Source organism: Aspergillus campestris (genome assembly GCF_002847485.1).
Source record: "Aspergillus campestris IBT 28561 chromosome Unknown P168scaffold_5, whole genome shotgun sequence".
Classification (NCBI taxonomy): Eukaryota; Fungi; Ascomycota; class Eurotiomycetes; order Eurotiales; family Aspergillaceae; genus Aspergillus; species Aspergillus campestris.
The window spans coordinates 628,474-653,767 of record NW_020194340.1 but is presented as its reverse complement, the minus strand read 5'-3'; the positions used below and the strand labels follow the sequence as shown (position 1 = coordinate 653,767).

Genomic DNA, 25,294 nt, shown 5'->3' with positions numbered 1-25,294 from the left:
CATCCTCCGTTGTATCCCATCTCGTCCATTTTGTACCGCGTCTTTCGCGGCTACTATTAGCTTTCGTGGCTGCTACCCCTCCCAGTGGCACATAGCTAGTGCGGAGGCGAGTTGAGCTTGGGCCGTTGGACTGAGGTGGTTTAATTCTTGGCTCGGTGGGCCTTGCTTTGCTTACATGGTGGTAATGGGTTGGTTTGTTAGGATGGTAAGATACTCGATTGATACGGTTATGCATTGACAGAGGTGTAAATACAGATGGATGGTGGGTATATGAGCAGATACAGATGAGCATTTGAATAGATAGATAGAGAGATACATGACCATCAGTGCTTCGCACCAAATAAACCAACGACACCATACACAAGACAGTACTATATCATCCTCATACCTAGGACTAATCCATGTGGGCGTACGGTTCCCGATTTCTTTTGTAACGTCCTCGCAGTGGACTTCTTCTTCCTTTCTGTTTTTCCGGTAGAACGAGTGTTGCCATGGATGTGACAGACGGGTTTGACTGAGGTATACGAAAGGTGAGCCGTGCTACTACTGCTCTCTCAGCTGCGGTTTATCGGTCGAGATTTTGGTAAAACGTAGGTAGTGATTTGGACTACTGGTGTGGGAATGGGACTGGATAGGTCCTTCCTTGTCTGTGGTGGTGTGGAAATTCTGGACGTAGGGATGTGGTGGCGTGGAACTGGCTACACCCACTGGTGTGGGGAACTGATGTCTAGATGCTTTTGGTTAGGGCTGTTTTGAGAGGCTGTGGCTTGTTGATGTGCCATGGTAGTCATTTGTTGCAATATAAGATGGCTGTAAAGGCGGACTCACAGAGCTTAGAAGTGTCTAGATCACTTATGTAGCCGAGTAGTATTCTTTGCCACATCATCTACGGTCAATTGTGTATTGAGTAGTATCAACTATGTATCCGTGCACTATAATGGAGAGAGAGGGTGTTACTGTGGAAGTGACTGCAATCGGTTGGCATGTCAGGTGACCTGCAGCATTTGCAGAGTCCTTTTCCCACTGTGCTTCATCTTGTATTTTCAACCATCAAGCAGCATTCTCCATAGTCCGAATATCATCAAATTCAGTGTTTAGGACATGTGTCCCTTCTCTGTTTTCACAGTTACTAGGTTGGGCTTGATAGGATTGAGTAGATGTGAAGGTAACTGGATTGGTGAGCCTACGACATGTCAAGAGGAAGCCCGGATGATATTGTAATCGACACTGCATCAAAACACGGATGGTGCTGAGGCAGAACACAACGTATCTACATCCGAACAAAAACCGGCATAGTGTCAATCGGACAGTCGACCTCCACTTCCTGCCCTCCCTCATGAACACGGCCCTCACCCCACAGCTTCCACGATGCTCCCTGCGGAAGATAAGCCCTTGTCTTGCGCTGTCCCGCCTCAAGGACCGGCACAACGAGATACTTAGAACCATACAAGTACTCCGTCTCGACGTCCCAGGCCTTCTTATCCTGCGGGAACTCATAGAACAGGGTGCGGATGACCGGCGTGCCCTTCTCGTGGGCCTCCCGCATCAGACCTCGCGTGTAGTCGCGGAGCTCCTCACGGATGAAAATATACTTCTTGCATATCTCGTATATCTCCTCCCCGTAGGACCAGATCTCATTGTTGCCTCCCGCGGCCGTCGGCTGCCCCTCTGGTTTGGGCTCCCTGTCCCCGTGCAGGCGCATCACGGGGCAGAACGCTCCCCACTGGAACCACCGCGTGAATAGCTCCCTGAACGCTGGGTCGTCTGGGTTGCCGCCGTGGAAGCCCCCGATGTCTGTCGTCCACCAGGGGATACCGGCCAGGCCCATGTTCAGGCCAATGGCCAGCTGATTGCGGAATGCTCCCCATGATGACGCGATGTCGCCGCTCCACACCAGCGCGCCGTACTTCTGGCTGCCGGCCCATGCGCTGCGCAGTAGATTCACGATATTGGTCTGTCCCTCTGCTTCCATACCTTCGTAGAACCCCCGTGCGTATTCCTTTGGGAAGATGTTGCCGATCTGGAGGTTGCTACCGGCGTGGTAGCGGTAGATGTCGAAGTCGTAGATGGAGTACTCTGGCTCGGCCTCGTCTAGCCAGAAGACTTTGATGCCCTTGTCGTAGTAGTTCTTTTTGGCCTTTTCCCAGATGTACTTTCGGGCTTCGGGGTTCGTCGCGTCGAAATGCGTCACGTCTCCGTCGCATTGCATGGCGACTCGCATGCCGCGATCGTGCCGGATTAGGAGTCCTCGTTCAAGCATCTCGGGGTAGTTCTCTGAGGAGTTCTCGACTGTTGGCCAGATTGATACCATTAGCTCGACGTTCATCTCTTTGAGCTCTTTGACCATCGCGTCTATGTGGAGGTTAGCTTTCGGTTTGTTTCGGGTGATGCGGGCTGGATCGCCATACCTGGATCCGGCCAGAATTTGGGATCAAAACTCCATTCTCCCTGGTGCTTCCAGTGGAAGAAGTCAACGACGATGACATCCAACGGGACCTTGCGTCGCCGATGCTCACGCGCCACTTCGAGCAACTGCTCCTGGTTCCAGTACCGAAGCTTGCACTGCCAAAAGCCCAAACCGTACTCCGGCATCATGGGAGCACGACCGGTCACTCTACTGTAGGCCTCTTCAATCTCCGCGGGAGTGTCGCCCGCCACAACCCAGTAATCCAATGATTTGGTTGAAAATGCCTCGAAGCTCATGGTGTTTGTTCCTAGCACAGCCCTCCCAAGACCTGGATTATTCCACAGGAAGCCATATCCGAGCGAAGAAACAGCAAACGGCACACTGGCCTGAGAATTGCGGTGGGCTAGTTCGAGATCAGCTCCTTTCAGGTTGAGGAAGGGCTGCTGATATTGGCCCATGCCAAAGATCTTCTCTTTGGGGTCCAGCGACTCGAAACGCATCGTGAGATGGAAGTCTCCTCCCAGGATTGGCCGCAGCTCACGCGCTTCAACCTCCAAAGCGCTGCATTTCGGGTCGGTCGGATCGCGGCGATGGCGTGCGTACTCTTCCAGAAGTTTGTTTCCCTTAGAGTCGTATATGATTATCTTGCCGCGATGGGAGACCGTCGCTTTGATCTTGCCATTGGAGATGCTGGCATCTTTGCCGGCTTGGATATCAATTGACGGTGGCTGGGCTAGGTTCGTCTTTTCAGATAGAGCCCAGTCTTCAGTCGGCATGGATGCCTGCTTTGTGGCTCTGATACGAAACGCATTCTCGCCCCATGGCTGTATCCAAAGAAGATGGTCGTCAAATCGAAAGACTAGCTTGTCGTCTTCGGCGAAGAGCATGATGGGAGGATAGATGATAGCTTGTTATCGGAAGAGCAGTTGGTTTTGATCGACCTGAGAAACCTGGAGAGTCCAAATCTGCAGTCGCATCTCAACGGATTGCTGGTCAGTTAAGAGCAGCAAACCTCTATTGATTTGCTTCGTCATTGCCCCTCATCGATCCGCATTTCCCCAACTGCAGTACCACCTGTTCCATAAGAGTAGGCCAATCCCCAACTTCATGCACAGGCTTTGCCCCGCTGCAGTCGTGTCACCAAATCCTGAACCCATTAGCTCTCGTTCTCCTCGTTAGTTCCCCTCGTTGGATGGACCAGCATGAGTGGTGGAATATCTCATGTCACTGAGCATGGCCTGTTCAAGATATTCCGTCCAACAATTGATGTTAATCACCGGGAAAACGCCTGGTTTAGATTGAGCTGGGACTATAGCCTAAAGTCTTGATAGATTGCCCAGTAAGTGCCATGGTCACGAGGCGGGGAAGGCCCGTGACTGAAACGACTTGACTACAGGTTAGTGTTTTCCAGTTTCCCGCATTGTCTCTTCATCCACGATTCCTTGGCTTTGACCTTCAATACTACTGGCTCGTCGTGGGCTTTGATGCAGCTTTCCGTCGTCATAGCTTCTCTAGTCATAAGAATGGACAATTCGCGCAGACCCATTACCTTTGACGTGGCGATGAGTTCAGAAGGGCCATACCGATCATCACATGCTGTCGTACTTCTACTCTCCCTCATAATGGGTAACTAGACTCATTCCATTTAATCATTCTGAGCTTCTGGTAGGGTCGGTTCCGGCTAAATAAAGCGTTGCAAATAAGACCAGGGACGACGTCTGAGAATGTGACTCGACGACAGCAGGGATGGTGGCCAATGGACGACTGGGCGGCCTCTAGATTCCACCAACACCCTGGCTTCAAAAATAACAGGATTGCGGGGCTCTATGTGCCACTATACTAGAAGCTTTCTGGCGGCGCCAGGACGACGACTTAGTCGTATAGTGGCTGTCAAGCCTCGTTGATTGGGATGTTTGAGTTATAGAAGTCATTCTTGATATAAGCCCGCTGTGGCCCCTTGCATTTTCCCAAGGACAGCTTTTAGGGACGACTTTCGAATACAATCGGATGAATTACTCTTAGAACGAACAATGGAGGCAGAAAATGACTCCAAAAAGGAGCAAAGTGCTCAATTAGAGCACCCTGATCTCGTCAAGAATGAAGCCCAACAGGCCTCCGAAGCCGAGCACCAGGCGTCATTCTGGGAAGCCCTGAAGACCAATCGCAAGGCTGTTTTATGGTCTGCAGCGATTTCTCTGACTATTATCATGGAAGGATACGACGTCGGTAGGAATAGCATTTGTCCTCAGTGCGGTTTCTTTGCGTCCTGAAGAATTCTGACAGTGATATATCATTTTAGGGCTGATCTTCCAGTTCTTCGCATATCCCACGTTTCAACGAAAGTTTGGGGAATACCAGGCGGATAAAGATGGTTACGAGGTATCTGGGCCCTGGCAAGCTGGTCTCAGCAATGGTGCCAATGTGGGAATCGTCATCGGTGGTTTCTTGAACGGCTTCTTGTCCACAAAATATGGGTACAAGAAAGTTCTCTTGGGCTCGCTGTTTTTCATGAACTGGTTTATCTTCATTTTGTTCTTCGCCCCGTCGGCCCCAGTCCTTCTAGTCGGTCAGATCCTGTGCGGGCTCACCTGGGGTGTGTTTGCGACGACTGGGCCTGCTTATGCCTCCGAAGTATGTCCACTGGCATTGCGTGGGGTCCTGACGTGCTATGTGAACCTGTGCTGGGCGATTGGCCAGTTCATCGCATCCGGTGCCCTCTACGGTCTATTGAAGATCGAGAATGAGTGGTCCTACAGGATCGCCTATGCTCTGCAGTGGATATGGCCGGTTCCTCTTTTCATCCTGATCTTTTTCGCCCCAGAATCACCGTGGTGGCTGGTGCGAAATGGCAAGATGGATGATGCGCATAAGGCTCTCGGGAAGCTGGACAACAAAGATCGCGAATCCCACCAGAAAACGGTGACTCAAATGCAACAGACCCTTGATCTCGAAAAGGAAATGGACGCGGGTTCGAACTACCTAGATTGTTTCCGGGGCGTCGACCGGCGCCGGACCGAAATCGTGTGCCTGGCCTTCGCGGGACAGGTACTTTCTGGGGCACCTTTCGCCTACACACCGACCTACTTCTTCGTCCAGGCCGGCATTGATCCGAGCAAAGCATATCAAATCGCAATAGGCGGCACCGCCATCTCGTTTGTGGGGACGATCATCTCGTGGTTCTTGCTGGGGTGGTTTGGTCGTCGCCAACTGTACATGGGTGGCATCACTACCTTGGCCTGCCTACTGCTGATCATCGGCGTGATCGCCTCTGCGTCCGAATCTGGCGGTGCCAAATGGGGCCAAGCTGCAATGTGCCTTGTGTGGCTCTTCACCTATTCGGTCACGCTTGGTCCCATCACCTTCACCATCATCTCCGAGACGTCATCGATTCAACTGCGCGCTAAGTCTGTGTGCTTGGCTCGAAACGTCTACAACATCGCCCAGATCATCGCGAACGTCATCGAGCCGTATCTGATCAACCCGACCGAGGCCGACTTGAAGGGGCGGACGGCCTATTTTTGGTTTGCAACGGCCACGTTGACCGCGATCTGGGCTTATTTCCGACTCCCTGAATGCAGGGGTCGGACCTATGATGAGCTGGATGTCATGTTTCATCAGGGCGTGTCTGCTAGGAAATTTGCCGACTATGAGGTCAATGTGTATGATGGGAATGCGCTCCGTAAAAGGAGCGTGGGGGACGAGAAGGAACAGACGGAATAGAATGCCAGTGGATAAGAGGAGGACAGGGACTTGTGTACGGAGTAGTTATGCCAGCATATAATCATTGCAGTCAAGGTTTATTTAGATACTGTGGACACCCTCCACGGGGCCTAGCTATACAGTGCGCAAAAGAGACAACAAGGATAAGAAAGAAGGCCGATCTTCTCTACGTACGCCGCCGTGGCTGAGGCTACATACATACAATCCCCCCCACCTTCCGCCCGCCCAAAAGACCTCCGCGCAACATGCCCCAATACCAAGATAAGTAGTTTTTGGAAATGGGGGATGGAAACACGTCCGAGATAATGATGTTGATGATATTCAGACCATGGAAAAGCTTGTAGATTGGTCAAATTAGAAGGTGGTCAAATGTGTGGGGAAAGGACTGCAAACGCCGTAGATCAGCTGACCGTTTGGCCGGTTGCCAGTCACTGCTTTTCCACGTAATTGACCTCAACAATTTACATGCAAACCAGCGACTATTCTGGCAGGCGCGAGGAGGGACCCGCAACAGATACACATGTCAAATAACCAAGTTACTCAGCTCCCAAGAGACCGTTGTAACTGCTCCACAGTTCACCAAAAACCTTTAAATCACACCAATGATGTCAAACGGTCAACTCCGCCACACTTGACCGGGCGGTGAGAGAGGAACGTCTCATTCTCATTGCCGAATCTGACAAGCTCCATCACTTGGCGATCAAATCGCCTCAACCCTCCACCTCACTCTTGCTTTATTTATACCTTGCTACTCCCCGTTGAATATCAATTTGTTTATTCTGCTCTGCAATTCCCCCGAAGAGTATCTTCACAATCACATTCGGTCCACCGTGCGACCCCACCATGGAGGTCATCGCCAGTGCGGACACACCTCTCCAACCGGGACCCTCCTATGGTAATCATCCGTTTCCCAGCGCCATGGACGCTTCTATGGATATCGATATGGACCTGGACCTAGGTCCCATGCCCGAAAACGAGCAAAGCGAGACCGTTCGGGATCCTATGACCGGGGCATCTACCGCCACCGAAGGCGCGGTAGACCCCGAAGAAGTGCTGTATGAAAAAGTTCACGTTAGAGGCGTCGACGAATTGACTACAGACAACATCAAAGAATTCTCAATGAGCCACTTCGCTGGAGAGAAGCCGAGCCGTGTCGAATGGATTGACGACACGTCCGCGAACCTGGTCTACTCATCGGCAGATGTTGGCCTTCAAGCCCTCTCCGCCTTGACACAAATAACCGAAGAAGAGGACGCGTCCTCCCTACCCGCCCTGCGCCTGCGTACAGCCAAGTTGCTAGCTAGCCACCCCGACTCGGTTCTCCAGGTGAGATCGGCCGTGAAGACAGATCGCAAAAAGGCACGCGCCCACGAGTCCAGTCGATTCTACCTCATGCATCCCGAGCACGATCCGCGCGAGAGACTACGACTGGAGCTTTCAGATCGACGGCGTCAAGGTGGGGATAGTGCCGATGGTGATTATAGACGAAGACGGTTTGACGATCGGGAGTTGCGCCGACGACGGGACCGCGATGCGGATGAGCAGTTTGGCGCGAGCATGTACGATGAAGGGGGCGCGACGAGCAGCGACCATACCGATAGACGACCGCGAAGAGGACACCAGGAGCTGTTCCCCGAGGACGAAGGGCGATCTTCTGGTCGTCTCCGCAATCGCAGCGCGTCCCCCGGGCGAGACACTTTGGTGGAACATGGACACTCGGAACCTGACGAGCGCGCCTCGCGCAGACGGTTCCGCGAGCGGTCGCCTGGCCGTCGCAACCTCGGAAAGGAGCTATTCCCCTCGTCCGGTGCGGGTGACAGCGAAGCTCCGCGGGAGCTGTTCCCGAACAAGCCCACTTCAAGTTACCTCAAAAAGGAACTTTTCCCAAATAAGGTCAGCAACCACCGTCGTTCCGACGCGATCGATGTTGCAGACGAGACTGCAGACCTTTTCGCCCGGAGAATTTCCCTTCCTTTAGTTGACGGTCAACAGGAAGAGGCACCATCCCAGCGCAAACGAAACATCGAACTTTTCCCGGATTCATCAGCACCAGCGGGTGCCCGTATTCGAGGATCCTCTGGTCGGGACCAAGGGTTTTCTATCCGCGGGTCTGCAGATGAGGGGATCTCGATCAAAGGACGGGGCGCTTCTGTCCGCGAACTTTTCCCGAATAAATATAACGGCAGCGGCAGGGCCGGGAGCAATGCGAATAAGGAGTTGTTTTCCGATAAGATCGAGGGACGAGGAGGCCCCCGGCGGAAGGCTGAGGATTTGTTTGGTTGATTAGGATTTTCGGACATTCGCCATGAACTTGATCATATACACACCATCTTATGAGCCATAATCGTTGTTATATTCGGGGGGATTTGCATATGGGGAGACCACTAGTGACGCCACTCAAAACATCGTGATACCAAATTAATTTTATACCATGTGATTTGACTCATTCTGTCATCCTCATTTTAAGCCCTCGTAAAAGAATTGTATACAAATACGTCAAGAGACGGCGGAGATTATTCCACACTCCAGATCCCCCGCGGTTGACGTGACTTTACCCGATACGATAGAGCGATAGTGATGGAGCGGGCACCACCGCTCCATCCCACTCCCTCCCAAACATTATCCCAGGGACTTCGGTCCCCTTCTGAAAACCGCCAGCGACCATGACTTCCCAGTCCCAGTCCCAGACCCCCTCCCTACCAAGCACCCTCGTGGCGCGCTTTCTACGGACAAATAATTACACCGAGACGCTCCGCGCATTCATCCGGGAGGCGGGCCTCCCGAACAACGTGGGGCAACCGAGTATCAGCAGCAGCAGCAGCCAGAACAACCACGGCGAGAGCAGCTGGACCATTGAGGGGGTGCTGGAGGAGAAGAAGGCGTTTGACAAGAGCGTGAATTTCGAGCGGTATGGGGGAGATGAGAAGGAGCGAGGGGAGTGGAGTGTTCCAGGTATGTACATATATCCCACAATTCACGTTTCGTTTGCGTGCTTTGACTGACGGTGTTGCTTGTAGCGCCCACGAAACCGAATCCCATTCAAACGCCTAATTCCGCGAACTTGTTGGCGTGCTCTGTAGAGCCGTGGAAGCAGGCTGTCGGCGGTGACAGGGACGGGGAGGAAGAAGAAGGAAAACAAAAAGAGAGCGGCGCGTATCTCGTTGCTACCGGCGCAGACAGACAGCTCCATCTATTCACAACCGCTACGGGAAACCACGTCGTCAAGTCGTTTTCGAGCCTCTCCGACTCGCCGATCTTGTCGTATACGACTGTCCGAAATGGCAGATACGTTCTCCTGACGAATATGTCGGGCCAGTTGCTCCTCCAGAGGGGCGCCGAGACGCTGGATTGCAGGAAGGACCATGCGAAATACGCGGTTAAAGTGGTCGCGCATGAAGAGGAGGATGCAGTATGGATTGCTACGGCTGGGTGGGACTCGAAAGTCGTTCTGTACAGATTGAGTATTCCCATCGAGGAGTCTGAGACAGGCGGCGGTGTCACGCTCGGGGAACCCGCTGCGTATATCACCCTGGCGTCTAACCCAGAGTCCATGCTCTTCGTCCGCCACGTCGACACGGGAGAGCTCATCTTGCTTGTCTCCCGGCGCGATTCGACACATCTCCACTACTATCAGGTCAACGACTCCAGTGCGCTGACACCCTACGAATGCCCTCTCCTCGGGACGCAGAACCTCGCCCCGCACTCCAACGCCTGGGTGGCCTTCTCGCCATCATGTCTAGCACTCAGCCCGGACGACCCGGGCCTACTAGCCGTCGCGGCGTCAACCACCCCACACATGAAGGTCCTCCTCGTGCGGTTACTATTCCCATCGCAATCGGAAGCCTCAGATGGCGACGGGACCGAGCCGCACGCCACGCAGGCCACGCAGGCGCTTGCGGCCCTGTCGCTGCAGAATAGGGAAGACGCGGCCATTCTCATCCAGGCGAATACCTTTGCGCCGCAGACGGCGTACTCCACCCCGCAGGTTGTATGGCGGCCTGATGGGTCTGGGGTCTGGGTGAATGGTGATGATGGGGTGATTCGGGGTGTTGAGAGGAGGACGGGGAAGGTCGCTGTGATGCTTAAGGATGGCCATGATACTGGGTATAAGGTGCGGTCTATATGGGCGGGCTGGGTCGATGTGGTTGGGGATGGTGGTGAGGTTGTTCGTGAGGAGTGGTTGGTTAGTGGGGGGTTTGATAAGAAGTTGATTGTTTGGAAGGCTGGTTGAGGTTGCATATGTAGGCAGTTATTTGTCTTGGTTTGGAGCATTTTCATTGGATTGTAAAAGATAAGCGTTGCATTGCATAATATTGAATCATATGGATTCTTGATAACTCTTGAAATGACTACGAGAAATCTGTAGCCCTCCGTCCATGCACCCTCGACCATAAGAAAACGAGATGTAGGGTGTTTGGTAATTGGAGGGCTTGGGATCTGATCTTGGCACGTTGATAAATCCTTCAGCTAACGCGTACGGGGTGAAACCGCGGTGCTGTACACACATATGCCTGAAAACGAAACAAAACAAAACGTAAAAGCAGAACTACTTCCATCAATCGACCAGCCCGTTCCTCGAATCTGATCAAGGAGAAATCACAGAGCCAGGAAAGGGAGGATGATGGTGTGGATCGAAGAATGGGACTTGGGGGTTGGTGATTGTATGTAACAACCGTCGCGGAACCAGCCCAGCCAGGCTATCCGACAGGACAGGAGGGGACGCTTTCATTGTCATCGCACGTGGGAGAGTAAAGGGAAAAAAACAGCTGCCGACTAGATCGAAATCGCTCTCATTTCAGAATTTTCGGGTCTTTTCTATTATTTAGTAGTGGACCTGATCTATGCGATCTCGCGCTTGCCCTCCTTGCGCTCCTTCTATTGGGGGTGTTAGCGATCTGCAGTTTCAATGCGAAATTGTGGTTTTGGATCGGGTGGGAGGCATTCGTGTGGGTGTCGTGGAGTAGGAAAGGTAGGAATCTGCCACGTACCAGAGCCTTCATGGTGCCATGAAGAGCGTGTCTGTGGTTGCGGCGGAACTTGGGGTCGACACCCTTGAGAGAGGGGTAACGGTTGGTCTTAGGCTTCTTGATACTGTTGGGAGGAGGGAGCAGTCAGCGGCGTATTCCGATGGATGAAAGACCGGACGATGTTGCGAGAGATTGGATGTGGCATGTTTGTTCGCATCAAGGTCAAGTCCCATCAACGTCATTCCAGGAAGTCCTCTCAAGCCGTCCAACATTGCCACATCCATCTCTTGGTTTCCCGTTCGCAACACATCCGATCAGATCAACCGGGATATACACACCCGTTACGGTGAGCCTTCTGGCTGTTGTGGTGCTGAGACGCGTTCTTCGACTCTGTAGAAAGGAAAGGCCTTCGTCAGCGATTCATTCCGAGCGACGTGGGAGAAAGATTCCCATTTTCATTGGATCATCCATATCCAAGAGAAATAGATGCCCGAGAAAACATAATGTCGAAGGGATCACGTACTGGCCATCTTGTCGGATTTTGTCGCAACTGGGAGACGGTTGACGGAAAGATGGCGGGTGAGGGTATCCTGAGATTGAAGCAATGGGCCGTCCGGCCAGCAGCGCTTCGGCTAGGGCTTCCCACTATCCTTTTTGTGTGGGATTTCGCTTACCGGGCGCGGTTAGCGCTGGTGATTGGTCCGTTGCGGCATTCGGGCATTATGTAATCTAATGTCCTCAGGCAACTATCTCCTTCTGACTCTCTTCTTGAAACCTCATGATTGCTTCTAAGTAGCATTTCATGGTCATGCGTGGTAGTATTTTGGCAAGGCAGTACATCTTATCTGACTGTTTCAGGTATTCAAATGGCTGGAGTTGCCATACCGTTTGTCGTCTCGAGGGGATAGATAGATGGGATCCCGTGATCGGTGACTCAGCTTCCTTACGAGCGTCGCATTTGTCTAAGTCTAACAGCGGGGGAAGTATCAAGACAAGTGCCAGTATTATTGTCCCGTCCATGATATATTATTTGGTTATGGACAAAGTTGACTATCAACCACTTGAGAAGGCTCTCGCATATCCCCAGTTATCTGAGAAGGATGCCGTGACGGAGTATTGCGGTTCCCAAATCACGTGATATCAAATGTTTGGACAATCGTCTGGACAAAAACAAACCAAACAAGTAATCAGTGGGATGTTATCAACTACAGAGTTAACATCGAATCAGTCTTTTAGGCAGTAAGAACTTCCAGCACCCTTTGGTGTCGCCCCAGGCGAATCAAGTCGCCGGACAGCCGCAGGGACGAAAGATGAAGGTACGCGTCGAGTATGTTCCTAGTAGTAGTATTCATTATTTCGTATGCGATATGTAAATGCTCTCTACCAATGTATCTCCCTATCAATAAAAAAAAGAAAAAACAATTAAGGAACCGACAGACAACCATATGTTATGAGGCAGAGGAAGACAAGAGTATGCTGGTGAATCACGGGGTGTGGCTGTTCGGTCCGGGAAACGGTAGGGCCACGTGACCGCAAGAGCCGCTAGGGAACAACCGGCATCCGACTTCGACCTTTGCACTTCAACTCAGGTTCCAGAGGGATACTATCACCACCGCTTCTATCCACCCAATTACACCATGAGCTCTCTCCGTTTCGCTCGCGCTGCCCTCAGGGCTCGTCCCGCTGCCTTCGGCGCTCCTTTCCAGCGCCGCGGTTACGCTGAGGCCGTCTCGGACAAGCTGAAGCTGTCTCTGGTTCTCCCTCACCAGGTACGACCCTTCGAACAGGACCACCCACTTACACGCGCGCATGTTCTCGAAACTAACCAAGATTTCTCTCCTTTAGACCATCTTCCAGTCGACCGGCGTGTATGTCAACCCGCCTTTGCCCTTACCATTTCCTTGATTCGCCGGAGGACCTTACGCCCCCCTCCTCTAAACGATCCCATACTCATCGATTCTTTCTCCATACAGTGTCCAGGTCAACATCCCCGCCGAGTCCGGCGAGATGGGTGTCCTCGCCAACCACGTTCCCTCCATTGAGCAGCTCAAGCCCGGTCTCGTTGAGGTTATTGAGGAGAGTGGTGCCAACAAGAAGTTTTTCCGTACGTCCGACATATCATCCGATGCCCGCTTCTCCGGAGCCTCGCATCGCCCTGACCGACAAACGGTCCGATTGTGAAAATCAACTCTAACACTGATATTTCTTCTTATTGTAGTGTCCGGTGGCTTCGCTGTTGTCCAGCCCAACTCCCAGTTGAGCGTCAACGCCGTCGAGGGTTTCGCTCTCGAAGATTTCAGCGCCGACGTATGTTCCGCGCCCAGACATACCTATCACTTTATACTAATGGATTACTCGTCCTGTAGGCCGTCAAGAACCAGATCGCCGAGGCCCAGAAGATTGCCGGTGGCAGCGGCAGTGAGCAGGATATTGCTGAGGCTAAGATCGAGCTCGAGGTAAGCCGTTCTGACCCGAAGATTATAACTACATCAGCGGCTAATCATGCAATAGGTGCTGGAGACCCTGCAGGCTGTGCTCAAATAGATACCTGGTGTACATATCCACTTTTGATTGCAGCTCTGAACGTGTAGAATTATAACAGCTCCATTGCGAGTTTCACTGATACTTCACCATGCGTCCATCCAAATAGAATCTCTCTGTTCTAGTACCCTTTGCAGTACTTGTCCAGTCACCTACCTGTCCGGGTATATGTGATCTTAATATTTAGGCTTTTTTTCTAAGGTCGGGTCGTTCCTTCCCGAATGGATGTTGAGCGCATCTGATAGCGTTCCTCCCCACCGCCTTCTATCCGGATGCTTTCTACATCCCCTACTCCCCCTCTTTCCCTCTTGCCAGTCTATTGCTCTACGGACATCGTTTCTATGAACTGATACTCTACAGCAACAATCGGGACATCCAATCAGCAGTAAAACAGTCAAGATGCAGTCACATCCGCCCTCTGTACTGAAAACACTAGACTGCAACTCGACGAGCCTCTCTACCCATCCGACGTCGTTAACCTCACCGTCATCTCCAGATCAGACCTCTTGCCTGCCAGCAGAGGAACACAAACCAGCGGCTCCATGCTGCAGCGATGCGCAAGACAGTGGTCCTTGTCCAGCTGGACATGACAATGACCCAAATCAAGCAGTATCTGGCGAAGGAACCGCCCGCTCGCCATTTGTTGAAATACCATTCCCTAGTTCAAATCTGGACTTGCTAGCCGAGCTGACGGACAGTGATTTCCTATTCGACGGACCGGAAATGCCCCTGAACCCCCAGAACACACCCGAGACTCGGGGTGGATCCTCGAACAAGTCTCGGGACAAGGTCTTTCAATCGTCTCCATTGGCAGAGCCAACTGCGCTAGCCTGGCTGACCGGTATATTCGAGAACTACGATGATTCCATTATTCAAGATGGGGCAGGTTCGCTCTCATCGGAGCCACCAGCAAACAACCGCCCAAGCCCAGCGGCACAACCTGCCCAGGACACGCATCAATCATGCCGGAAGTCGAGCAGTCTTTGCCATACGACGACGCCTTTGAGTCCTTCGAAGCCGAAGAGTACCCACATCCATTCCAAGGACCAACCTGAACCGGATCATGAAATAGAGCACATAATAGCAGAGAAGCCGAAGAAATCGTCAGACAAAACAAAGCTCAACCGGAGACGTTACGTTGCGCGGACTCTACGTCGAACTTCTTTGAAAAGCTTACGCACGTCGATGGACTACACATCTAGGGATCCAGAGCTACGTACTTGTGGCACAACTGAACCGCCACCCAATCTGAGCTCTGAGCCATGCCAGGCAAAAGTACCCGGGTTTGTTTGGTACGGCAAGTTGTGGAGTGCCACAGACAGCCCATCACGAGGCACCCGAGCGACAGGGGGGTCTACAGATGGTATGGCCACTTCGGAGACCTTGAAACGAATCGGTAGAAGCTACCTCCCTTTGCTCGAGGAGCTGGAGCATGGCCCGTTGTTCAAATGGAGCTTTTATCATTGCCAGGTGTGGATAAGCTTGTCTCATGGGGAAGGTGCAGAGGATCACAGGGCCCAGACTACTCGCACCCACAGGTATCAAATCAGTCTAAATATACCTGCGCTGCTCCTCTATGTCTTCGTTTTGATCATCACTGCCAATCTCTATATTTTCTCATTGAGCCTCTTTTCCAGAGCCCTTGATCGCGCACACCGGCTGCTGTCTCAATTCATGGACATTGTTCTCCAAGAATTGGAAACACTGCGCACCGATCCTTCCACACACAGGCTTCCGCCGTCCGTCACAGACTGTCTTTCCTGCTTGCAGAGTAACCCTCCCATTGATGTCGGGTTTGAGCTGGAAAGGGTTCATTGAACTGGGCCAGCTTCTTTGCCACTTCTTCCGATATTTGCAATGATGGCATTGCCTTTTTTTTTTTTCCTTTTTTGTCTTTCTAGGCCCCTAGTCCTTTGTCCTTTCTCTTTTCCCCCCAAATACTTTACCGTATACTTATACCCGAGCCCATGGGTCAAATTATGATCTACTCAGAATGACTTGCAGGGCGTGGTATCCCGATGACGGAATGCTTGGACGATCTCGATGGCGGTTCATAAGACTAAATTGTATTATATATGGGCATTCTTCTACCTAATTGTCATGTGTATATTAGTGTTCAAGATAACCAGATCATTGTCACAAAAAGCCTTGATGTAGAGTACACCGAGTACTGAATCAATTACTACATTGTCTGTCTTGCTTTTCTAGAACGATTCATCCGTCGACGATGGCATAAAAATTGTGATAAAACTATGAACAGACTACATAATACATTACAGATCTTGGGTAGCTCCATCCAGACTCTATCTAGACTGAGATAACAAAACAATAAATAAATACATACATACATAGAGGTGTATACAAAAAGTTAAAAGTAAGACGTTCTTCATACTATGTGCATGGGATTAGAGCAACAAGAAACCCCAACCACCAATACACTCTGCTTTCTCTGTCGAGAGTGAGAAGACCAAGGCAAACAGGATGACAAAAGAAGAGAAGAAAGCAAAAAAGCAGGAGGTCATGATATAATATGCATCCATCCAACATCGTTAATTGAACAAGCAAAAAAAGAGCGGTTGAGGTGGATAGGGAAGAAAATAAAGTATAACAAAAAACGTACATCCATCCTAGATTGATTTCGTTCTAGCACGGAGATTGGGTGGGTGGGTGAATAGATAAGTACATTGCGGGAGACATCATTCAGTGGGTAGGTAGGTAAGGTATTTGTTTTTCCTGAATCGTAGTGTTCAGAGGTCATAGGCTGTAGGCATCATTGGAATAGGGAGTCATTTTTTTGTCATCTTTTGGGGTCATTTTTTTCTTCGTGATCTTCGAGGTCGTGGGTAGTGTTTGAGTAAGGGTCGTTATGGTGAAGGGACATGAACGGACATGAAATGGAAACGGAAAATGAAAACAGAAGGAAATAGAAAATTCAACGCTCGCGACATAAGCTTATCGTCTCTTCCTGGTGATTGCGGAGAGGGATATCGTTCATGATAAGGGTAAGTGGGTAGGGCAAGAGAGGGGTTTTGGAAGAATAATGTAGGACAGGGTAAGGCAGGCTGGTTGTACTGTATCAAGTAAAGTCCACGCTGGGCTGCTGACGCTCTTGTCGCGTGCGGGCTCGTTCAGCACGTCTTCTCCGTCGATTATTGGCGTAGTCGCCGCTAGCTTCCGTTCCCGTCCATGTGCCAGGGGAGGTGACACTGCCGGGGCCGTAGGGCAGGCTAGAAGGGACGTGGGGCGGTGGGGGAGGTGCCATGTGGCTCATATCCATGTTCGACGGGGGATGCATCGCGGGAGGGACGGTAGAAGCGGCAGCGGCGGCTTCCTGCTCTCGTTGCATCTGCTCTTGTTGTTGGCGCTCGAGTTCCTCGACTCGGCGCCATCGGGAATACCCGCTCTCGTTGCCTGACAGTGAGCTCGCGCTTCCTGTACGGCGTCGGGAGCTCCGTCGGTCTCGGCGCCGGTTTTCGCGGTTGGCGGCTGCTTCCTCCTCTGTGAGCCTGCGGAGCGTGACGTGTCGGCCGTCTTCGTGCATCTTCACTTTGAGGGAGACGGGGGGCGACTCGACGTTGTCTTCTCGGTGTCTGCTGCCGCTTCGGCGACGGTGGGGTCCGGGAGCCGCGCCCATTGCCGGTCCGGCGGCGAAGTCGGAGACATCGGGGCGAGAGGGGTCGTAGGGTGGTACGTCCGAGGGGTGGTGGATTGGCGTAACGGGGGGTAGCTCGGAGTGTGGGCCGTCGACAGGACCGGAGGAGGCAGCGGGGCCTGGGTGGCCGTGCGCAGGGCCACGAGGGGGGCGTGTCATGTCGCTGGTGAGATCGGTGGCTGAGAAGGACTGGGTTCTCCGGTTGTCTCTTCGGTTCTGCGGGTAATAACCGTCACCGGTGTATCGGCGCTTGCTATTTGCTCGAGCCAATCTCTCGTCTTCGATCTCCCGACGACGCAGTTCCTCTATGCGGCGTTGATCGTCGTCGCCTCTGCGGCGGTTGAATATGTTTTTTAAGGCCGCAAACGCCCCGGCGCCTAGAAATGCATTGCGCGCCTTGTGGGTGCCGCCGTGATCGTGATGGGAAAGGTAGGTGCTATCGTAGAACTCTGATGATCCTGGGCTCTGTGGTCGGCTTGGGGGTCGACTCGGAGGCCGGTTCAGAGGCGTTCGGTGGGTTGGCTCCGGCCGTCCGTCTTCCATTCGGCTCATGGTCGCCTCGGTCATACTGTCACTTCGCGTGTGGGCGCGACTATACCGGCCCGATTCTGTATCGTCGTCTCGATCGCGACGCCGGTCAAACAGCTTCTTAGCAAGGAAGGCACCGCCACCCAGCGCGCCCAGCTTGAAAAGTTTGCCGCCCCAGCCGCCACGGCGCGACTCCTCGTCGGAATACTTATCCTCCGTATAAGATACTTGCGAGTCATCATGGTCTCTCTTCGAGCGACGCCTGAAGAGCGCAGCCAGCCCAGCGGCCCCCGCGCCCGCGGCGGCCATCCGACCGAAGTTGTGTTGAGGACGATCAGGGGGAGCCGAGGGACCGGAAATGTAGCTATGGCGACTGTCGTAGTCACTTCCCATGTGATACCCATCTGTGTCGTACAGGTAGGATAGCACGAAAAAGGCGAGCAGCAGACCGAAGGCCGCAAGCGCGAACAGGATAAACAATAACTTCGGGGAGCCATACAGGGTGAGTCCTAAGGGGATCTGGATGAGGCCCAAGAGGGCCAGGGCACGGCCCAGCCATCGATGCAGCTAGAACGATCAGAAGAGTCGCGCAATGAGACAATTTCACGGGACTTACCACTAGTTTCAGAGGGACATGAACCCGCTCGCGCTTGCTTTCTACCTTGTGGAGCAACCAGCCCCAAAGAACTTGGACAATCACCATCACATAGATCGCCAGACCGATCCCGTGATGAGGATTGGTCAGGCTCCTTCGCGGACCCACCGCAAACCAGCCCAGGACAAAGACGACAGTGGTCAGGAACAGAGTCAGGACCTGGCACCAGACATGCAACTTGAAAGCCCAGAACGGATTCGAGCGGGAGTAGTATCGAATGAGCATCACCGAGAGTGGCACAATCCCCATGAACACGATCGTTGCGATGACGGCATGAGCGATGACGAAGGTATGGTACTGAGGCATGTCTCTGAAGCGGTTTCCCATCCCTAGACCACAATGAGTACGGCGAACGCTTCTAGAATCCCGGACCTGGACTTACCGTTGTATCGCATCGTCTCGAAATTCACACCCATGAGATTGGGCAGCAAGAACGTATCGCGTCCGGAGTCCCATGTCCCATCACCCACGTGCAGTGTATTCGAGGCATAGGTGCTGCTGCCCGGATCTGTGAGATCGGAATTGGACGACATCGCGTTTACCGGGGCTTCGTATCACTCGCGGTCGTCGGTATGGATATCCCCACGGAGATCTATCGAGATCCCCCACTGCGGAGAATCCACCATGCACCGATCGCACCAGTCAATCGACGTTCGCAGCGCTTACCGATTCAATCCGGTGACAGGATGGAGACGAAAGAATCGAGAGGGATTGGGATGCGACCGCGATGGTTATCAGTTGTTCGGTGAGTTGAGGGCGTACAAATAGTCGGCGGCAACGGGTGAGAAATAATAACAATGGCCGAGTAAGATGAGAGCGGGGAAGCTGAAACGGAAGGGATGGAAAGCAATCGTGGTTCGATGCGAGGAGGCCAATAACTATGTCCGGTCTAGACCCAACCAATATACCAACTGCAGGACGGACAATTTGAGATTGAATAACAACCACGATCGAGAGAACCAAGGAAGAAGATGGAGAACTGAATCGATGGAATGCGATCGAGATCCACCGTCCAATCCGCATATCAACTGTTTGCCGTTTGGGGTTTAGCGTGCCAGCGCATAACCAGGACAACCGCTGACTCAGCAGCACTATCTCTCGATCACGTTATCTTTATCTTATCAGTCCAGGTGATCAACTCCATCTTCTCTTCGTCTAGATGTCTACACTAGACATCCATCTCTTGATCTGTGGAGATTCTCTCATTCATCCTTCCATGTCGCATCTGTAAATAGTTTCTCATCACTATAGCCAATCTTCCAGCATGTCTCAGCTCGAGATCTTTCTCAAGGCGCTGTCCCGGTAACGTCAACTGTCCCGTCCCTCGCGTGCTGACCATCGTGGGGAGCGTGAGGGAAAGGATATAGTGGCTGACCTCTTGGGTCTGTAGACTATTAGGGTGGATATAGTATGTGAATGGAGGGATATCGACCTCTGATGACCCGGTTCCTCGGAGATAAGACTAATCCGCGTTTACTTTGCCAGTACTTTTTGCTGGTCTGCGTCTTTTTATCCCCAACCAATAAGCAATTTCCGACGACGGTCGACGACGGGACTCGCCATCGATTTCCCGACAATCAACGTCCTGGGGTTCATCTGCTACATGGGGTATACCGCCGCGTTCCTTTGGTCTCCCGTTATTCGTGATCAGTATGCGGCCCGTCATCCCTTGGCAGAAGAGCCGACCGTCCGCTTCAACGACTTCGCCTTTGCCATCCATGCAGTCGTCCTCAGCATCATCACCTACACCCAGTTTTGGCCCCGGATTTGGGGGTTCGAGGTGTCACGTTTCCAACGCGTGAGTAAGCCGGTGGCCGGTCTTTTCTGGGGCTCGATTGCAGCCGTGGTCCTGGTGGTCTTCGTTGTGCTGCGCCAGGGCCCCAGCCAAGGTTATGATCCGTCGGCATGGGCATGGATTGATGTTGTAGGTGTTCTCGAAACAATTGACTTTTTCTCTTCATTCTTAATTTTTATTTTTATTTTATTTTTTATTTTTATTTTATTTTTTATTTTTTTTGTTCACTTCATCTAACTTGGAGGGGGTACAGGTTTATACTTTGTCCTACGTCAAATTGATCGTCACCATTGTCAAGTACGTTCCACAGGCATGGGTCAACTATAAGCGGAAATCCACGGCCGGCTGGAGCATTGTGCAGATTCTCCTGGACTTGATGGGCGGGGTCCTCTCCCTCGTCCAGCTGGTCCTCGACTCGAGCTTTCAAAATGACTGGAGCGGCATCACCGGAAACCCCGTCAAACTTCTTCTGTCCAACGTGAGCATCGCCTTTGATGTGGTCTTTATGGTTCAGCATTATCTTCTGTATCGAGATGTAGAGGATGGCCCGGGCAAACCACCCAATGCCGGTATCACCACTCCGCTATTGGACCCTCAACAACGGTCAGCGAGTGTCTAAGGTGGGGTGAGGGGAAAGGAAACTATTCCCGAATAGGAGAAAACTGTGCAGGACCCACGTCTTAGTCCACATCCTTGTCCCGGTCGAGATTGATGCCTGATTAGCCCATTTCTGGAATTTTCGTGGTTTTGTCTTGTTTTTGGTGAACATTCGCATTGGTCCAAGTTCCGGGCCCCATCGATTTTACTCGGTGGTAACTTTTTATTTACATGCTTTTTTATTTTCAATTTCAGCTAGTGAACGCCATAAACCAGCAACGAGCGGATGACACCGCTCTTTGGGCGGTCGAATTCATGGACGCTCCCAGAAACCAACCAGTCAGGGAAGGCGCTGCAAGGGCCGAAGATTACAGAGCAACGATCTAAGCCTAATTATGTTCAACGGTTGCACACTCAGTGGGGTCGCATTGAGGCTTATCAACCGCTCTCTGAGCGGTCAGATTGCTGAGGATCGACATTCCTTTTCCTCAGCCATGTCCGCCAGCCTCGTATGGACCGCCTGACACCCCTGTTCCCTGGGTCAGAAAGAGACTCGTGTTTACTTGGCACTTCCCCATTTCCGGCCGGTGGATGCGTGGAGTTCGATGCATGGATTTCCATGTTTCCCAAAAAGCATATTCTGTCTGGAAGTCTGGATGCCCCCCGAAAACTAAGCCTCCTTCCCCACCGACAGATTTGTAGCGATCGATGCCCTGCCCTGGGGCTCGGGCGGCGGTCTATGATTAGATGCGATGTTCCCAGCGAAGACATTGGCCCCTGTTTTTGCCTGCATGAGTTAGTTCGCAGCCTCCGTGGTGATTTGGTCTCCACTCTTGTCAATAGACAGCTGCCAATGGTAGTGGGGGAGGTCTCGTCTTTCGTCGAACGGGTTAGCACTCGGTCTTCAATATCGTTCGAGGTGCTGTCTGTCATTACCTTCCCAGGGTAAAGGCCAAATCAACGCTGCACGCGGGTGGAGACAGGAACCATGTGTCTTGGGTGACTCGATCCAAGCCACCATTTCTTCTTCCGTCTTGAACACAGACATCCCCGGACATACCCGTCGTACTCGCTTCCCTTTCATCAGCCCTACCATGGTGTTGACTGATCCCCCCTCCCCATCGGGCCACTGTCTGTTTCCCATTGTAGATCCCGTCACCCCGGATCCAATGAGGCTCCCTTGATCCCCAGGAAGACATGGCTCAGGTCCGTCAGATGGCCAATCACCGCGGAGGGTCCCCGCGACATTGAGGGACTAATTTTATCGCGGCCAGAGAATCCAACGGGGTCACCGAGCCCTAACGACCGATATAAGCGGTGGTTTCCTTTCAGCTGCAATCTCGCACCATTCTCGTTTGAGGTTCACAACTGCTATCTCCCTCAGCCATACTATTCTCGCTTGGGTAAAAACCCTGTAGACGGCTTAGAGCTGGAGGACGCCCTTCCCTTGACTCCTTCTTAAACCGGCCCTTCCATCGATGACTCGACGTGACATGCATATCAAATGTATTTATATCAATTTGTCATCTGAGAGTCGCTTTCACTCAGCTAATCTTGTCATTGTCAGCACGACCGATGGGACATGCATAGCCACATCTGACAACCTACCGAGTTCGGCTGTTTCCATTTATTACCATAGATCCACCTTGGCTCGATTTAAATATCCGCGATCTCAAAACGGGCACAGGCTAAGCAGAACAAGGTAAACCATATAGTTCCTTCCGTGCACTGACCCCATGGTTATTTATGAAGGCCCCGTTTCTTCGCCTCATACTAAAATGGACTCAAGGCACGCCTCCAGCACCCGCAGAATTCTACCCTCCAGACCCTCTTCGAGCCCTGCAGCCAACCCCACATCAGTCCCCATGACCGACGCTGCTTTCTTCCTACCTGGCTCCTCAATGATGCGCTCCGTGCCGGTGCCGTCACAGCAGAGCTTCTACTCCACAGCGACCTATAACCACCATCCACTTTCCGACCTGCACGACATGTCCGATATCATTGCCTACCAGATGGAGCGCGACCAAACGCGCGACCCCAGCATGGACCAGCTCTTTGCGCAACAGTCGCCCGCGTTCTTCCAATCCGACCTTGAGACCGCGCCGGGTCTGTCCGCCGGCGAGCCGTATGAGAATCCCATGCTCCTCAGCCCTAACCGGGGCTCTCACTCTCACTCCCATTCCCACTCGCCGTCCACCTCCACCACGACCAGCGCCGCCTATTCCCCCATGTCCGATCAATGGATTCACCCGGGTCCCGACTACTACCCCGTCCCCACATCCAGCAGCGTCTGCAGCCGCCGCAACAGCATCAACAGCCTAGCCTACAATCCCCACTCTCACCATCAACAGTCCCATCACCACCACCAAGACTCCTGGGACCACCATCACCAGCAACAGCAACAACAACAACAAAACGTTCCCTCCAAAGACCTCACCAGCTACGGTCTCCCGTTGGGAGACGGCACCTGGCGCTGCGCCTACCCCGGCTGCACGTCGTCGGCCGTCTTCCGACGCGGCTGCGACCTGCGCAAGCACTACAACCGCCACCGCAAGCACCTCTTCTGCCGACACGACGGCTGTCCGCAGGCGGTGTCCGGCGGGTTCTCCAGCAAAAAGGACCGTGACAGGCACGAGGCGAAACACAATCCCCTCGTGGAGTGCGAGTGGACTGGCTGCGGACGGGTGTTCAGCCGGGTTGACAATATGAAAGATCACGTGAAGCGAATTCATCGTCGGAGGGAGTTTTAACTAGCCCTCTCTTTCCTTACTTTCTTCTTGCTGTTTTGCTTTCTATCTATCTTGTTTTTAATGCTTTCTGCCGTTTATTCTCCCTTTGTTTTGGTCTTTATTCTGAGCGCTTTTGGCTTGCGTTGAGGGTGTCTTTTCTGACTGGGGACCTGCAGGCGGGTTTTCTCTCTATATTAGTATTACATTATGTCTATCTATATATTGTGATTGCTTCCTTTTTGTTTCATTTTTTTTTTTACTTTTATCGTTTGTTTCTATCTTGCATCGCCTTCACAAGTCATCTCATCCGGGGAAGGGGGAAAAGACACCGCCTCTACATCTGTATATTTAACCCTGACGATGCAGAAAATACAGTGAAGCATGTACACGAAGACACTAGGTATCATTCAGAATACTCTCATCCTTATTGAATATCCAAAAGATCAAAACATACTCCGTACTAAACTAGTACCGTAGCCCTACAAATCCATACATAAGGTCCAAAAACCAGACATACACATAGACTCCAGTAATCCGCATCCACCACAAGGCTAAGCTAAGCTTTTACATATTTAGCACACACACACACACACACACACACACACACAGACACACACATCCTCCTCCAAAAAGGTACCACGCTCCTTCGTACATTCTTCTTGAGATTAGCGCGGTAGCATAAAGCGTTAGATTAGAACGGGGCTGAGTCGGAGGCTGACACAGGCTGAAGCGAGGGGCGAGATTATGTATTTATGTTTCTCTTCTGTACGTATGTAGATATTAGTAGTTCCTGATGGTTTATGTTTGTTCATCCTGCGAGAGTATATCTAGCTGTTTATTAATAGTAACTTGATCCTCAACAATATGGCCTTTGTGCATTGACCTTACTAGCATACTTTTCTATATAATCTCCTAGACGAATGAGATCTATTGAACTATCCTAAACAAAGAAACCAGGTGTCTCATATCCTACCAAGTATCCATAAACCCGACAATGAACAAAACAAAGAAACCCACCATCCAACCGGCCAACCCGTATCTCAAAACCATCCATCTCAATCCCAACCACCCACCCAATCAAACTACAAAAAAACACACACACCAATGCAGCTGAATCGATCAAACCCTGGTAGAGCCCTACCTTGTACCTACCTCGCTTAGTCCTTAGTCTTACCAAGCTGACGGTGGATACCATTGGCGATCCCCCGAATACGACCGCGCGAACACGAGAGGTGTCGGTACTCGGTGGGGCTTTAGTTTGGATCTTACATATGTACTTGCTGTTTCTCCACTTTTGTTATGGTTGTTGGTTACTCTGTGGGTAGCTTTAGCTATTGCCTTGTTTGGGTTGCTGGATGGTGATGTGGGGGTTTAGGTTGGTGTGAGGTAATCTGTTGGTTAGTTGGGGTAAATATAGTTGTGACATTGGGAGGGCACTGCCTACCTATTGATCTATATATATATATATATATATGTATGTATACATATGGAAGGTAGTAGATATGTTGGTAGATCCGATTTTATCTGTCTTGTATTTGTTTAGATAGATTATCTAGATTCTAGATCATTCATGCTGGATGGCCAGGCAGGATAATACCAATATACCTGATTACAGGAGATATGGGTATTGATTAAAGGATACAGTGAAAGGTATATGGCTTTATCTGAGGGTTACTTTATTAGATAGGCATTAACTTGTCGCC

General features: G+C 51.8%; 9 protein-coding genes across 9 annotated transcripts; 6 read left to right on the top strand and 3 right to left on the bottom strand.

Annotated features, from left to right (window-relative positions):
- Window positions 1–1,165: 1,165 nt before the first annotated feature.
- On the bottom strand, window positions 1,166–3,307 carry P168DRAFT_267548 (putative glycosyl hydrolase). The gene is made up of 2 exons (XM_024835049.1): window positions 2,409–3,307; window positions 1,166–2,352 (listed from the first exon to the last, which is right to left on the bottom strand). The coding sequence occupies exons 1-2, from the start codon at window positions 3,292–3,294 to the stop codon at window positions 1,271–1,273; spliced, it is 1,968 nt and encodes a 655-aa protein (XP_024693423.1). The 5' UTR covers window positions 3,295–3,307; the 3' UTR covers window positions 1,166–1,270.
- Window positions 3,308–4,437: 1,130 nt separating this feature from the next.
- Window positions 4,438–6,127, top strand: P168DRAFT_317872 (general substrate transporter; the record flags this gene model as incomplete). Its single annotated transcript, XM_024840148.1, has 2 exons — window positions 4,438–4,633; window positions 4,707–6,127. The coding sequence occupies 2 exons, from the start codon at window positions 4,438–4,440 to the stop codon at window positions 6,125–6,127; spliced, it is 1,617 nt and encodes a 538-aa protein (XP_024693422.1).
- A 506-nt stretch (window positions 6,128–6,633) lies between these two features.
- On the top strand, window positions 6,634–8,553 carry P168DRAFT_289693 (NCBP3 domain-containing protein). The gene has a single exon (XM_024837059.1). It carries the CDS (start codon window positions 6,971–6,973, stop codon window positions 8,408–8,410), a length of 1,440 nt encoding a protein of 479 aa, XP_024693421.1. The 5' UTR covers window positions 6,634–6,970; the 3' UTR covers window positions 8,411–8,553.
- Window positions 8,554–8,790: 237 nt separating this feature from the next.
- On the top strand, window positions 8,791–10,358 carry P168DRAFT_326607 (uncharacterized protein; the record flags this gene model as incomplete). The annotated part of the gene is made up of 2 exons (XM_024841145.1): window positions 8,791–9,079; window positions 9,145–10,358. The coding sequence occupies 2 exons, from the start codon at window positions 8,791–8,793 to the stop codon at window positions 10,356–10,358; spliced, it is 1,503 nt and encodes a 500-aa protein (XP_024693420.1).
- Window positions 10,359–10,966: 608 nt separating this feature from the next.
- P168DRAFT_317869 (60S ribosomal protein eL29) lies at window positions 10,967–11,815 on the bottom strand (the record flags this gene model as incomplete). The annotated part of the gene is made up of 3 exons (XM_024840147.1): window positions 10,967–11,002; window positions 11,116–11,218; window positions 11,769–11,815. The coding sequence occupies 3 exons, from the start codon at window positions 11,813–11,815 to the stop codon at window positions 10,967–10,969; spliced, it is 186 nt and encodes a 61-aa protein (XP_024693419.1).
- Window positions 11,816–12,678: 863 nt separating this feature from the next.
- P168DRAFT_289688 (F1F0 ATP synthase subunit delta) lies at window positions 12,679–13,741 on the top strand. Its single transcript, XM_024837058.1, has 6 exons — window positions 12,679–12,863; window positions 12,940–12,962; window positions 13,068–13,198; window positions 13,313–13,401; window positions 13,461–13,550; window positions 13,606–13,741. Exons 1-6 carry the CDS (start codon window positions 12,732–12,734, stop codon window positions 13,636–13,638), a joined length of 498 nt encoding a protein of 165 aa, XP_024693418.1. The 5' UTR covers window positions 12,679–12,731; the 3' UTR covers window positions 13,639–13,741.
- Window positions 13,742–16,711: 2,970 nt separating this feature from the next.
- Window positions 16,712–19,003, bottom strand: P168DRAFT_317866 (uncharacterized protein; the record flags this gene model as incomplete). Its single annotated transcript, XM_024840146.1, has 3 exons — window positions 16,712–18,382; window positions 18,432–18,799; window positions 18,853–19,003. 3 exons carry the CDS (start codon window positions 19,001–19,003, stop codon window positions 16,712–16,714), a joined length of 2,190 nt encoding a protein of 729 aa, XP_024693417.1.
- A 665-nt stretch (window positions 19,004–19,668) lies between these two features.
- Window positions 19,669–21,167, top strand: P168DRAFT_289686 (putative L-cystine transporter). Its single transcript, XM_024837057.1, has 4 exons — window positions 19,669–19,772; window positions 19,861–19,878; window positions 19,956–20,394; window positions 20,519–21,167. The coding sequence occupies exons 1-4, from the start codon at window positions 19,735–19,737 to the stop codon at window positions 20,882–20,884; spliced, it is 861 nt and encodes a 286-aa protein (XP_024693416.1). The 5' UTR covers window positions 19,669–19,734; the 3' UTR covers window positions 20,885–21,167.
- Window positions 21,168–22,533: 1,366 nt separating this feature from the next.
- Window positions 22,534–23,612, top strand: P168DRAFT_326602 (putative C2H2 transcription factor; the record flags this gene model as incomplete). The annotated part of the gene is made up of 2 exons (XM_024841144.1): window positions 22,534–22,564; window positions 22,652–23,612. Exon 2 carries the CDS (start codon window positions 22,728–22,730, stop codon window positions 23,610–23,612), a length of 885 nt encoding a protein of 294 aa, XP_024693415.1. The 5' UTR covers window positions 22,534–22,564; window positions 22,652–22,727.
- Between the last annotated feature and the right edge of the window lie 1,682 nt (window positions 23,613–25,294).

Coding starts and splice junctions, on each gene's coding strand:
- P168DRAFT_267548 (XM_024835049.1), bottom strand. CDS start 3,294: ATGCTCTTCGCCGAAGACGACAAGCTAGTCTTTCGATTTGACGACCAT. Junction 2,353..2,408: donor CAAATTCTGGCCGGATCCAG/GTATGGCGATCC, acceptor ACCTCCACATAG/ACGCGATGGTCAAAGAGCTC.
- P168DRAFT_289693 (XM_024837059.1), top strand. CDS start 6,971: ATGGAGGTCATCGCCAGTGCGGACACACCTCTCCAACCGGGACCCTCC.
- P168DRAFT_289688 (XM_024837058.1), top strand. CDS start 12,732: ATGAGCTCTCTCCGTTTCGCTCGCGCTGCCCTCAGGGCTCGTCCCGCT. Junction 12,963..13,067: donor ATCTTCCAGTCGACCGGCGT/GTATGTCAACCC, acceptor TTCTCCATACAG/TGTCCAGGTCAACATCCCCG. Junction 13,402..13,460: donor TCGAAGATTTCAGCGCCGAC/GTATGTTCCGCG, acceptor CTCGTCCTGTAG/GCCGTCAAGAACCAGATCGC.
- P168DRAFT_289686 (XM_024837057.1), top strand. CDS start 19,735: ATGTCTCAGCTCGAGATCTTTCTCAAGGCGCTGTCCCG. Junction 20,395..20,518: donor CATGGGCATGGATTGATGTT/GTAGGTGTTCTC, acceptor GAGGGGGTACAG/GTTTATACTTTGTCCTACGT.